The sequence below is a fragment of the Idiotropiscis lumnitzeri genome, chromosome 4, assembly GCF_059441095.1.
Source record: "Idiotropiscis lumnitzeri isolate Australia: NSW breed Sydney's pygmy pipehorse chromosome 4, RoL_Ilum_1.0, whole genome shotgun sequence".
NCBI lineage: Eukaryota > Metazoa > Chordata > Actinopteri > Syngnathiformes > Syngnathidae > Idiotropiscis > Idiotropiscis lumnitzeri.
The window spans coordinates 5,861,556-5,875,483 of record NC_142394.1 but is presented as its reverse complement, the minus strand read 5'-3'; the positions used below and the strand labels follow the sequence as shown (position 1 = coordinate 5,875,483).

General features: G+C 38.4%; 2 protein-coding genes across 2 annotated transcripts; one reads left to right on the top strand and one right to left on the bottom strand.

The window, feature by feature from the left end:
* Nucleotides 1-412: 412 nt before the first annotated feature.
* LOC148337922 (transcription factor HES-7.1-B-like) lies at nt 413-2,190 on the bottom strand. The gene is made up of 3 exons (XM_088294468.1): nt 2,043-2,190; nt 1,862-1,957; nt 413-1,263 (listed from the first exon to the last, which is right to left on the bottom strand). Exons 1-3 carry the CDS (start codon nt 2,088-2,090, stop codon nt 817-819), a joined length of 591 nt encoding a protein of 196 aa, XP_088150594.1. The 5' UTR covers nt 2,091-2,190; the 3' UTR covers nt 413-816.
* A 3,894-nt stretch (nt 2,191-6,084) lies between these two features.
* Nucleotides 6,085-8,048, top strand: LOC148337921 (hairy/enhancer-of-split related with YRPW motif protein 1-like). The gene is made up of 4 exons (XM_088294831.1): nt 6,085-6,151; nt 6,788-6,883; nt 7,004-7,097; nt 7,423-8,048. Exons 1-4 carry the CDS (start codon nt 6,098-6,100, stop codon nt 8,046-8,048), a joined length of 870 nt encoding a protein of 289 aa, XP_088150957.1. The 5' UTR covers nt 6,085-6,097.
* Nucleotides 8,049-13,928: the final 5,880 nt, after the last annotated feature.

The following is a 13,928-nucleotide window of genomic DNA, read 5'->3' as shown; positions in this document are numbered from 1 at the left end:
CTTGTGCTTGCAAACAAGTTTAAAACTAAACAATTCACCCAACTGTGTTTGAAGCGTTTGTAGATTGGATGCTGTCTCAATTGGTGGACATTGTGTGAAAGGCCACTCTTGTGTTCTTCTACATGTAAATACGAAGCCAACACTTGATAAGCATGTCAATGGGATGTCCAATGTGCATCAAGTATGTGTGAACTACAAGGCCCTTCCTTGTTGGACAGACCAATTGACTGTGGATGCTTCAAGGCACCAAGGTAAAAAAAAAAAAAAGTTGGAAAAAAAAAAGTACAAATCAAAAATATAACCAAGACTTTTTGCAAAATTGCATCTTGTTCTCATACTTGCAGAAAAAAATGACCACAATGCAAATGTAAGAAAACCCTGAAAAATAGGTTACAAAAGTATCTGCACATATTTACACAGTCAACTGCAAGGGGGCATCGACATAGCAAAAAGGAAAACACATATTCAGTGGGCCTGTTCTAAACGTAGCTCTAAAGTGACAGGACATTGTGATTTCAGGCAAGGTTGTAGACGCAATCTATGGATTTGTTGAATAAAATGTTGCGTAATGATATATATGTTTCTTACCTTTTTAAATCACAATTGATAATTATTGTATGAAATCATTGAATATGAATAATGTATGATTGAGGGTAACTTGAGCATATTATTTCAGAAGTGTGTATGCAACTGGTAACTCTTATATTAGTCAACGCCAAAGGAATAGCTCTCATTTTCAAAAATGTTGCTGACCCCTGATCTACTGGCATGCAACTTATCAAAAATAGAATCTACCACTTTACTAGATGAGAGAATTCATGACTCGGGCCAAGGCCTCCACACAGGGTCCGGACTCTGGGCGCAGGCTGTGGGGGAGGAGAGCAGTTTCCTGGCGTCACAGTATTGATACTCGGTCCCCTGGCTCAGGTAAGGATGGCAGCTGCCGTCTTGGAGCTGGTGCTGGCCCAGATGTGGAGGATACAGAGAGTGGACGTTTGCAGGTGGACTCACTGAAGTGGGCTGTTGAGACCCTTGATCGGAACCCGGTTCATCACTGGCCATGAAACGCCTGATCCTTAGGAGACATGACCTCATGCCCTCCTGGTAGTCGTGCTGCTGCTGGGGGCCACTGGGTCGCTGCCCCTGGGATGACAAGACGGACTTCATTGCACCGTGTGCCCTCTCCTCCTTCTTGTCCGACTTCAAAAATTGCACTACGCTCTCCAGGATTTCAGCCTTCTCCACTTTAGGGTTTGTTAACTTCTAAAATGACCAAGAAAAGAGCCAAACGGTCAAAGTCAGAATCATGTGGTGCATGGGTGCAGACAATCCTGATCGTGGCATATGACCATTCAAAAAATAGTTTACGAGGTGGTGTCAAAATATGTATATCATCAAAGGAATCTTATTTTCAATCTATTGTTTTCCTACAATATTTTTACAGTTTTTATAGAACTTTTTTTTAATTTGCAAATTTTAAATCCAACATTAAGTACAGTTTTCCACCCAATATTTAAGTACATGTTAATGTCCTAACTGTTTAATGTTACAGTGGCATACATTATTATCAAATGTACTTAATAAAACTGAGAAAATATATACTTTTTATGAACTCTTGAGTTCAGTGGGCTATTTTTTTTACATATATGGTATTTGGAGAGTCACGTTTTTTTAAATGTAGTACTTGGTATAAAACGTGTGAGAACTTTTACTACAGTCAACAAATATTTACTATAATTAGAACGACGTGTATAGTTTAGAGCTGAACTGCGGCCCGTTTCAATTTGCGCACAAATTCGTGTGTTTGGTGCAGGAACGGAAATGGTCGTAAATCGCGAAACAGCATGCGACCAACGTGTACCTCATTGTGTGTGTTCTCCAGCATCAAAACTCTCAACGTCTCCAAACTGCGGTTGATGCGCTCCCGTCTGCGTTTCTCCATCGCAGGTTTCGACACCTTGAAAAGAGATCAATCATATTTCGCTCGAATCACAGCCACGTTTTTTGTTGCTGCTGCTATCTGTTCCAAATCCACAACTTACCCTCCTCATTCTGTGCCTGTGAGGCTGCGGGGACTCGAACGTTTTCATGCTGACTTGAATGCGTGTAGCTCAGCCTGCACGAATCCAAATCGAAAGTGGATGTCTTGCACCTGGTTTGCAAATATATGGACGACCCCGCCGCGCCCACGAGCACTTAAGGAAAGAAGCGAGGCCCATTTAATTTACATTTAATCCTCTTTGACGCATGCGTGTCACGCATACCGCCTGGAATTTAATTCACATGTAAAATAACTTCTTCAACTGGAAAGTCGTACCCAGTTATACAACTGAATAAAAGAGGTTGACAAGAAATTAAATTAAATAAAAAAAGAAACGTAATAAAATGGGAGGGCGGAAATACGAAAAAGGAAAAAAAAGAAAAGCTTTTTTTTTTTTTTACAAATTTAAACAGCAAATACAACAAAGTGTATTTACAGAACACATGACACAAAATCAGGAGCGTGTCCCAAATTGAGGAATTCCAACTCATTTATGGTAGCAATCTCTTGATCACACAATGTGAGATTGTGAAGTCTTATAGAGGAAAAAAACAACCAACCCCAACACTGCACGCACGCACGCGCGCGCTCACACAGATTGCCCACTTCACACCCGACCGCCCGTGCGTGTGTTGTTTGTTTTGTCTTCAGGAGTGTAGTTGGCAAACAATAGCACGAGCACACTTGTGCACCAAAACACGTGTGATATGGAACGTCCGTATGTCGTATAGCCAACCATATATTTTATTTAGCAACGCGTATGTATGGTGGCACTTTAGACAGAGTGCACACTGCATTTGAGTCCGCCCTGATCCCCATAATAGGCTCAAGTGTGGAGATAACACAAGGATGATCGGATCATGGCTATCCCGCGGAGATTAAACGCCTTTCAGACTCGCTGATACTTCCGTTTCAAATTAAAGAGGGCCGATTTGTGGAGGTCTGGGGACCATGTTGGTCTATCTATCTATCTATCTATCTATCTATCTATCTATCTATCTATCTATCTATCTATCTATCTATCTATCTATCTATCTATCTATCTATCTATCTATCTATCTATCTATCTATCTATCTCTATATTTAAAACAATCATTTTCATTTCCATAACAATATTATACACATACTTTTATATAAAACACACATTCACACGCAGCAGTCCTTGGACTGGATCGAAACACTACCGGAATATGCTGCATCATGGACTGTACAAATATATCAATTTACCTGAATATATTTGCAATATATATATTCAATTATATAGGCATACAGTCACAATGTACTGTAAATTCTTCTTATTAATAATAATAATTATTATTGTCAACTGTACTACAGCAATCAGAGTGAGAAAAATGTTTAAATCGATTTCTGGTGAATATTTCAGACAGTTAATTTCATCCATTTTCTCCATAATGAGAGATATCAGCAACGTTTAACGTGTAATTGCAAATGTCTACCATTTCCAGTAGAGGAGAGACTGGGGCCTGATGTCACACTTTTTGCATTTTGAGCTATTTCTTAGAATAGATACATCATATCACATTAAAACAAAATGCATACCAGATAGAAGACCAAACTCTCAGCTGTATATTTTGTATTCATGTCATTTTCACATTTTGTTTCAGTGCTAAGTTAGAAACAATCAAATGGTGAGCGTGAACATATGACATGTTGACCCATCATCCGCTAAGTTGTCTCACTATAAGGGATAAGATGTCACGCTGGATTTTGCAACTACAGTTTTTTGTCAAACACTAGTTTCACCACCTTGTTGTCATTTTTCACAACTCCAGATACAAAACACAAAACAGTCACCACTGACTGACGTACAAAACATTGCTTTGTGTTTCATATATTTAAAAAACAGATCACCCACACACAACAAACACATAGTTTTGCTTAGCCATGTTTTCATTATAGTGTACTCTGAGAAAACTGGTTGATCATTGGTTGAACTCATGCTTCACACATTTCCCTTCATTAGAATAAGTCAAGATTGGCCTGGGGGAAAAATGTCGAATGGAAATGTACAAAAATACGCTTGACTTATTATGACAACTCGTACAACCCTTTTGCATGGAAAGACTTTTACGATAAACTGATGCCAAATTGTGAGACAATTCAACAGATACCCACTCTAATGCATTTTGAGCAACCTTAAGCAAGTTAGAAACTGCAGAAAATCAGACAAGCGTTTACACGGATATGCTAAAGCATTGTCACACTTGTTTAAATTATATGAAAATTGAACAACTAGTTTTTAGGAACTGAATTCCAATCTGAGAACTGTATCGAAGCAACAGAGAAAAACTTTAATTGATTCTCATGTTCACATTTGTATAATGTCTATATTTATTTTTAAAAAGGTTTACTGAACTGTACATGATTTTATTTTACCACTCTATCCGCTTATCCTCTAGCCTATTCCAGCTGTCTTCAGGCGGTCGAGAAGCCAATCACAGGTTTTTATTATTATTATTATTATTATTATTATTAATTCAGCAATTATTTAAATTTATTTAAATGTTAAAACTTGAATGTAGACCAAAGGTCAAATAGTTTATCTTACTACATGTAATCAAATGTCTAAATTAGATAATGGAATCAAAAATTAACAATTTAATACCCACATTTATGGGAAAGAAAGGCTAAATTAATGTAGCAACTACAATAAGATTCTTGATGATGAATGTGATCATTTATGGGCCAAATTGTAGGACACTGTGGGTTGCATGTGGCATCGGGCCATGCTTTGCCCACCCCTGCTATGTTGTTTAATTATATACAGCATAGGCACTGCGTGTTAGATACAGTCAGCAATTTGCATTGTTGTCTTGTACTTGAGAACCTCAGGTCGAATCTAATAATCTATCTAATCTATCTAAGAATCTAATAATAATCTAATAGTCATTTAATATATTGTGTCATTTGGGAGGACTTAAAACTTGTGCACACACCTCCTAAATTAATGAAACATTATGTTCACTCGAGCCTGTGATGGAACTCATTAGTTTTTTTTTCTTTTGACAAGAAAAAATGCGCTTTGTGGGCACCAAATGGACCGTTTCCTTTCAATATCGTGACTCTTTCATGCAGTCACGATGACGTAAGCGGGTGTTTGCGAGTGTGTGTGGTGTGGTGTGGTTGTGGGAACGTGTAGTGAAGGCAACAAGTGGTCGTCTGGCTTGTGAAGTGCAAACAGGAGGTATGAAGTTGACCCCCGAGCAGCACACTTGACACTCGGGTGTAATCATCATCCTCACACTTCATCATCATCTTCATCAGCAGACAAACGTGTAGCCCCAACCCTTGTCCTCTGTTCCCATGGAAACAAACTCCATATACTGTATAGTCCTTACAAACTCGTTCAACATAACGCCTATGTGGGCGCGTCTCTCAAAAACTAGCATGGCAAAATTACATTAGGAGCGATGTTGGTAAATTCAGGGATGTACGTCCTACTCGTTTGGTCGTGTTCATCACTAAATGCAAAGTACTGAGGTCTCACACATCATAAAAAGCTGAGCAGTTTCTCACTTCATTTCTGTTCCCACGAGAGGGAAAGCCCGTTCCCAGCCTCGCACTCCTTTGGGGGCATGTGAGGGTGAACACTACGCGCGATTTAAATCGTAATGTAATTGTCTGCAAAACAATGCAAACAATTTTTCGTTTTTTACATTTTTTTCCCAGATAACAAAAATGAAATAGGCCACATCTCTATGCAACGATTAAAAAAAGTAATATGCCTTTATACATTTAATTTATTTTAATCAACGTTTATAAATGCGACACATTTAAAATAAGACATTCAATTGTTAACATTATTATTAGCTTACATAGCTTTCATTGTTTTGAGACATTAGTTCAGCTTTCCCGATCTCTATTTAGAAAGTGTCGTTTTTATTTTTGTGATTCTCAATAAAGCCAATGAGTACGAAGGTGTGGTCACGGACACCTGTCAGCCAATCAGAGGCGACTCGTGGGAGCCTATTTTAGTCCCCCTCACGCCATCATCGCGATGTTCTTCACTGCACCAGCTTTCACTTTGGGACCAACATGACCAGGAACTTTGCAAAAACGCCCGAGGAGGATAACAAGAGTAGAAAAAGGGTGAGACTTACATGTTACCATTTGCTAAAATACAGCTTTGAATGCGATTAAGCAGAAAGCGGCTATAACATTGGGCTGCTATGTAAGTGAAGGGGAAAATACACATTTTGACTTTTGGATAATTTCGTCCTGATATTGTAAGCATAAACAGTGAAGTGAAATTGTGTCATTTTAAGTCAATCATAGATTTTCTTTTACCACGTGGATGAAAATCAAACACGGCAACAGTGTTTCCATCTTAAATAAGCTTTATAATGTATTACACCAGCACTATGTCATTACAATTCTAATGATAAGCTATTCACAACCACAAATAGCTCCCATCACCTCAAGTCACCTCTGCTTGACTACTACTGACACAGGTATAGTATATAGGATTTTTATGTTTGAGTCAACGCTTTCATTTTGGAAAACAGTGTTTAAACATCCTGACGCTTTTTAGGAGGATTCCCAAGATGTTTCTTAGTTTGCTTATGCCCCAGGCAGGTCAACCCTTAAATCCAAAACTTTATTTATAGAGCGATTTTCATACATAAATTGTAACTCATTAATCTCGCTTTGTGTTACATTTCTTGGACGGTCATTTCGTAAAGCCACAACTTCCGCCATCTACTCATGATGTGTCGATACTTATAGATTCTCAAACCGGCCGTGGAAAAGAAGAGAAGAGATCGGATAAACAAAAGCCTTGCAGAGCTCAGACGCTTGTTGTTGACTAGTACAGCTGATCCGGTGAGTTATCATTATGGTAAAAAAACAAACAAAACAAAAAACCCACCACCACCAACAACAACAAAAAAGGCCGACAAGATTTTATTGGTAGGAATTGATTGAAAACGTTGTCACCAACAGCGCTTGCAGAATCCCAAAATTGAGAAAGCAGAAATTTTGGACTTGACTGTGGAATATCTTCACAAGTGGACAGATGGCAAGAAAATGAGCAATGGTTAGTCACACAATGTGCTTTATCCTCTAGACCAGTGATTCCCAACCTCAATGTAGTGGAGGAACATACTTTAAATTTGAAAATTCTAATAGGACACCAACAAGAAAAATTGAGGTGGAGACAAGAAGTTGATACTCGGGTTAATCATAGAGCGTACCTGCTGCCCTCTAGTGGAAGAGTATTTAATTGTTCTGTCACTGTTTGTCACTGTGAAGATAATAATTTACCGTGTCACGCTGGTTGGGAATCACTGATCTAGTCATGTTCATGCCAACCATTGCAACTTAACACTTAATGAGGGACCCACTCGCTTTGTATCCACCAGATGACCTCAATGGTGTGGTAAGTGTCCATCCGAGTGGCCCTTCTCGCTATACGGTTGAGGGTGCAGGTTTTCGGCAGTGTGTGTGGCAAATGGCCAACTACGTGCACAAGATGCCGGCGTTGCAGCGAGACGGCTTGATGGAGGGGTTGAAGCACCACGCTGAGAAGCGACGGGCCGAACAAGCGCCATCGTTAAACTCCCTCACCAGACTGACGGATGCGGCGTCAGCGGAGGGCATTTGCACATACGAGAGTCAAGACTCCCACAACGGCCTGCTCCTCGCGCATTCTCCGCCTCAGCCTCATGCTTCCTCCACTCCGCTCCACTCCCCTCCCACATCCCCCTGGTTCTCCACATTTGCTTCCTCCTCTCCTCCTTTCCCTTCGTTCGCCCGTCACTTCTCCTTCCCCCCAAGCGTGTCACCTCCGTCGGCCAACACCTCTTTTTCCACGCTTCCGCACTCCCTCCACGCTCTTCCGACCCACGTGACTTCCTTGTCGCCCACGTTGGCCCAGCAGGCAGGCCCCACGGTCTTCCACTACCCCTCGGTCACCTCCGTGAGGTCTCCTCCTCCCCCCTCACAGTCACAAAAGTCATCCGCGCTCACGTGGAGACCTTGGTTCTGAAGTGTGCTGCCCTCTAGCGGTGGGTGACTGGAGCCTCAGCATGTCTGCAATGGACAGTGTAAATACACGATGAAAAGGCAACTATTTTGGAATTCCCTTGTAAATAAAACGTTTTTTTTGTCTTGTCTTGTCCAAGGTAGTTAATTTATTTGAAACATCTAAACGAATGGGTACAATATTTAAATTTATTTTGATGACATTGCAAAACAACTTTGACAATAATATTACAATCGTTTTGAAAAGGACACTAAACGGTGTAGGCCAAAAATTACATTTCCCTCACAGGCCCAAAAAACCTCGACCACACAAAAACAAAAAAAACAAAAACAAAACAAAAAAACCCCAAAACAAAATAAAAACAAAACATAAACACTCACCAAAAAAACCCCATCTGGCGTTCACACACCCTCCAAAAAACTTTCTCACACCCAACAACAAAAAATAAAAATTCTTGGTGTTGTACTGGCCAGATATAATATTTACTCCTCACAGGTAAAAAAAAAACACTCACACTAAAAAAAGAATCCCCCCTCCCAAAACACGCATACACTGGACCAAAACTCTCATTAACAAATTGCTTACACTGAAAAAAAAAAAACCAAAAAAACTCCACAGCCTTATGACAAAAACAAACAGAATACAATAAAATATTTTTTGGGTGTCACTAATTTTTAAAAGAAAAAAAAAGGCTCTCTCTCTCTGTTACACACACACACACACACACACACACACCCGCCCCCGCCACACACCCACGCAAACACACGCCAACGCACCCCTACATACACATATACATAGACACAAACCTCTCACAACCACTAAAAAAAAAATAACAACAGCACAAAACCAATAAGAAAACTCTCACTGGCAGCAGCAAAAACAAAACAAAACTAAAAGAACTCTCGTGCAAACTATGAAAACACCAAAACCATTCAAAAATCTTTATAATCACCTCAAAAACTCTCTCACAACCATTATAATTTATGGTGTTGCATTTGCCAAATGGCGTAACACAAATATATTCCAATATATCTCACCTGTTTCTCTTTTTGCATTGTTTACCACTTTAATATTTAAGATCAACAAACAAGTGTAACCCACGTGAACAATAAAATAATATATATATATATATATATATATATATATGTATATATATATATATATATATATATATATATATATATATAAATATATATATATATATATATATATGTATATATATATATATATATACGTTTATATATATATATATATATATATATATATATATATATATATATATATATATATATATATAAATATACATATATATATATATATATATATATATATATAAATATACATATATATATATATATATATGTATATATATATATATATATATATATATATATATATATATATATATATATATATATATAAATATATATATATATATATATATATATATGTATATATATATATATATATATACGTTTATATATATATATATATATATATATATATATATATATATATATATATATATACGTTTATATATATATATATATATATATATATATATATATATATATATATATATATATATATATATATATATATATATATATATATATACGTTTATTTAGATTTATTCCTTAAAGGATAAGTCAACCCCAAAAAATTCAGAACACGAATACGTTCTAAGCAGCCCCACTAGTTCATTGTTGATTATAAAAGTTGATCAATATGATGATAAAAGTTGATTAACATTGCGTTTGTGGAATAATAGTTAAGCAGTAAAATCTACTCCTTTTCGCTCATCTCAGCGGGCGGCCATTTTGCCACCTGCAGTCGACTGAAAATGACATCACATTTGCTCAGGGCTCAGCTAACAACCATCATGGTTCAACTTCAGAAAACAGGTGAGTCGTGATTAGTCATGAACAACTGTTATGTCATTTTCAGTCGACAGAAAGTGACAACCCCAAGATTGCTCAAAACAGGTGTATTCTGCTGCATAATTTATATTCCACAACCGTAATAATAATCAGGAGACTAGTGAAGGCACATAGAATGTTTTATTACAAAAATATTTTTGGGGGTTGACTTCCCATTCAAAGGGGTACTCTTTCCTCCTACCAGACTCTTGCTCCACGGCAATTATTTGAAAATGGCACTCAAAGGCGGTGTCGCCTGCAGGATCATCTGGCGTGTGAGGGGGCGAGGGTTGGGCGTGGTCTGGCAGTGATTGACAGCAGCAGTGAGAAACTACAAACAAAATCATTTCTATACTATGACAACCTATGCTAAATTTAACTAACCAAATGCTCTGCGAATAATTAACTGACATGAAATTGATGAGAAAAAAAAAGATGTGCAATGTGATGATGTCACGTACTGCTATTCCAACTCCAACTCACTACCGAGGCGTATGAGACTCACCACTGTTTGTGGTCCTAATTTGGAATGACTTTTGCAACCTCCCAGACTGATAGATGTCAATTACTGAATTTGTTAGATGTCGTTGAATTGCGATCAATGCATACTGCTGCAGCTTTTTGAGGAACGTAATTTCTCCAACTTTATTTTGTCAGGCAGGTTCTCAAAATCATGTTCAAAACGTTACATCGTAATATCTCGAAGATTCACCCCCTGACAATGTTCCTCTTATTTATAACTGTTAAAAATACTTCTATTGTAAATTGATTTTCTCAAATGACCCAAATAATAATAATTGAATTATGATTACAGTCTTGTGCTATTGGTACAGCACAGTACTTTATTTTCTTGTAATTGACATCTAATTTATTCTTATGATTATTATGATCATGTGAAGATGGTTATTATTATTATTATTATTATTATTATTATTATTATTATATGTAGTAGTAGTACGTAATACCATGCAACTATTGAAATTATTATTGGTGCTATTGGAACCCTCGTGACGAAATTGTACAGAAAATGGATGGATGGACGAGGAGTGTATTCTGAGGCACCTATAATGTGTGATGAATAACTTGACCGAAAACCTGATGAAAGATATCTCATTGCTGGCCAGCAGAGGACAGCACTGACCCACTTCAGTTGCATATTGAGGCGTCGGGTTCCAACCTTCATTGGCTTCTCATCCTTAAAACCATCCATCCATCTTCTACAGGACTTTACCTCACTCCGGTTTGTGGGTGAGCTGCAGGCCAACCTTGCTGACTTTGGGTCAGTGGCAGGCTACACCTTGGACTGATCGCCAGATAATTACATTGCAAAAATAAACAAACAAACATTCCCAACTATGAACATTTATTCTTCAGTGAACCTAACAAACGCATGTTTTGCAAAATAAAAATGTTCACTTTAGCTAAACTGTCTATGTATTGTCAGAGGATCATGTTTCTTCAGTCCTTTAAATTCCCACCACAATTTAAATGCTCCTAACACGCTTATCTGATGACGATGATCAGGTTTCTAGTAAAAACTTGAAATCGTTTCATCACTGGACTAGAGAGTCTGTCTGGGGAAAAGGAGAATTAATCACATGATAGAACATGTACATTGGATAATGGTTACTCAACCCCCCCAAGCCTTTACTCCGAAGAAGCTCCTCTGTGTGAGTCCCATTAGTTATGAGGCGGCCATTGTTCTTTGTCAGCCAAATGAGAGGGCATGCACATCATTGAGCAGCCTGACTCTCCACTGCGCCTCATCACGTTTTGAGCGTATGAAAGCGGAGAAGGCTGCCCACACTGTGAAGGATGCTTTCCATGGCACGGCACACATAATTAATAGGGAAAAGGGGGAAAAGATCACGCTTTGGAGTGACCTGACAATGGTGGAAAAACTCCCTGGCATTTTCTCCTGACACACTGATTAGAGCTGATCCTGTTACCGCCTCTAATCGCCGTTTTGTTTGCCGTGAATGTGCTTCTGCATTCCTGATTGAGAGAAAACTTGAGATGAGGTGGTGCATGCTGAAGATGTGTGAATTTCATCAGCTTGTGCAGTGGACATATAGAAAGACAAATATGCAGTGGTGGGAAGTAACAAAGTACAAATATGGACTCTAGTTCGGTTATCTGTATTTGTATTGTATTATGTTGTACAAGTCTTTTTGTTTTTGACGTTTCTGTTATACACAAAATTGCAACCTCCATATTTAAATGTCAGTTTTCTTTTGCTACGTCTGTTGATATGACCCAAGCACTGTAATGAAAATACTACTCCACAGTGCACCAAGTACTTCACAATCAATGAAAAATCAACCAAATGAATGAAACATATCAGTAAGCTAAATTATATAAAAAAGTTGCTTTTATTACAACAGCGATTCCATTTACATTGAATGATACAAAATGTTCTGGTGGGGTTTCGCTTTCTCATTCCACAGCTCTCAAACAGTTTGAAGCTTGTCCAAAAGCAGAGGATTATATTACACAGAAGACAGACCTCACTTTTTTGCCATTTGAAAAAAAAAGTGTACAATTTCCAGAATGTTTTTTGACTTAAGTACTTTACCTGATCAGCTGCACAGACTGCAGTCAAATACTTTTGTCTTAGAAATTTTTTTTTTTTACGATTGCTAGTAAATATTTAAAGATTGATATCATAGCCTTTCCGTCTGCCATATTACAATTGCATTTGTCAAAATGAGCAATGAAATGAGCTCTTAATGGTTTTATCTGTTCTCTATTTAAGCAGGCACGACTACACATTCATTTGCAGTGCACTCATTTTGTTTTATTCCGTCCCCATTTTGGAACAAGAGTCCACGGGCAAAAAGATCAGATTTAAGATCTGCCGCAGACTCAGCTAGCATCAGCGCACCGGCAGAGGAGGACCACACTCAGATAGCGTGTCAATGCTCAAGAATGTAGATCTGTCAATCGGCATAGCTAAATATCATTTTTCCTCCCTTTCATTTCTCTCTCTTTGCCAGGCTACTTTGAAGTAACTAGTGAAAGGATCCCAGACTGTAGCAAATTACCTGCAGACTGAAGCATTTTTGACATAAGTCCTGAGAGAAGGGGCGAGCCACTTTTCCCGGCGGCCCCTTTGCCATTTTTAATCAGAGGCTGAGGGAGACAGCGGCGCTGACAGAATGATGGGACAGCTGGACATGCTTCCAGGCCGTCAGTAACGGGCCAGAGAGAAGTCGGGAGAAGGGCCGCTGCAGACATCTTAGCCCCGAGCCAACTCCTCAACAGCAGACCTGAGGAGTTGCCAGAGGGACGCGTCTCCTCTGGGAGGCCCAGCACAAATCTGGAATGATCACTATGTGTGACTCTCGTTTGGGATCAATTTCGAATCCAGTGATGGATGAAATTAAGGCATGATCGTGGCGTTATCAATGTGTCATACGTTCAGTTTCAAACAAAAAAGGAAAGGGACACAACATGAGTCATTCAAAACGTTCATAGTGTGTGAGAAACCTTTGACACTTTGGGATCCGTTAAGTTTTTCTTTTCCACAAGGGATGCTTGATTGTTTTTGTTTTAAGCAGTGATTAACCTAGAGTGCACGTAGGCAGAAGGTGGAACATGTTCTTAGCATGTCTGCCTCACGGTCAGGAGGCTCAAATTCAAATTGCGGCTTGAGCCCTTCTTGTGTAGGGTTTGAATTTTCTTCCTGTTACTTGCTTGTGTTTTTACACTTTTGAAGATTGGTCAAAAATTTCACACAAGATCATTTTTTTATGACGCAGTCCCCAAACCTCAACGGGGTTTGCTTGCCCTGTGATTTTTTTTTTTAATCCTTTTAAAATGATAAATATACAATTTAAAAAATTCAGACCAATTGCAGGACAAAACCAATTTGACATTTGCAACTCAATACTTAAAGTACCTGTGTTCTAAAGCAGGGACCAATCTTACTTTTGCTTCAGTGAGCTGTCAATATTCTCTATCT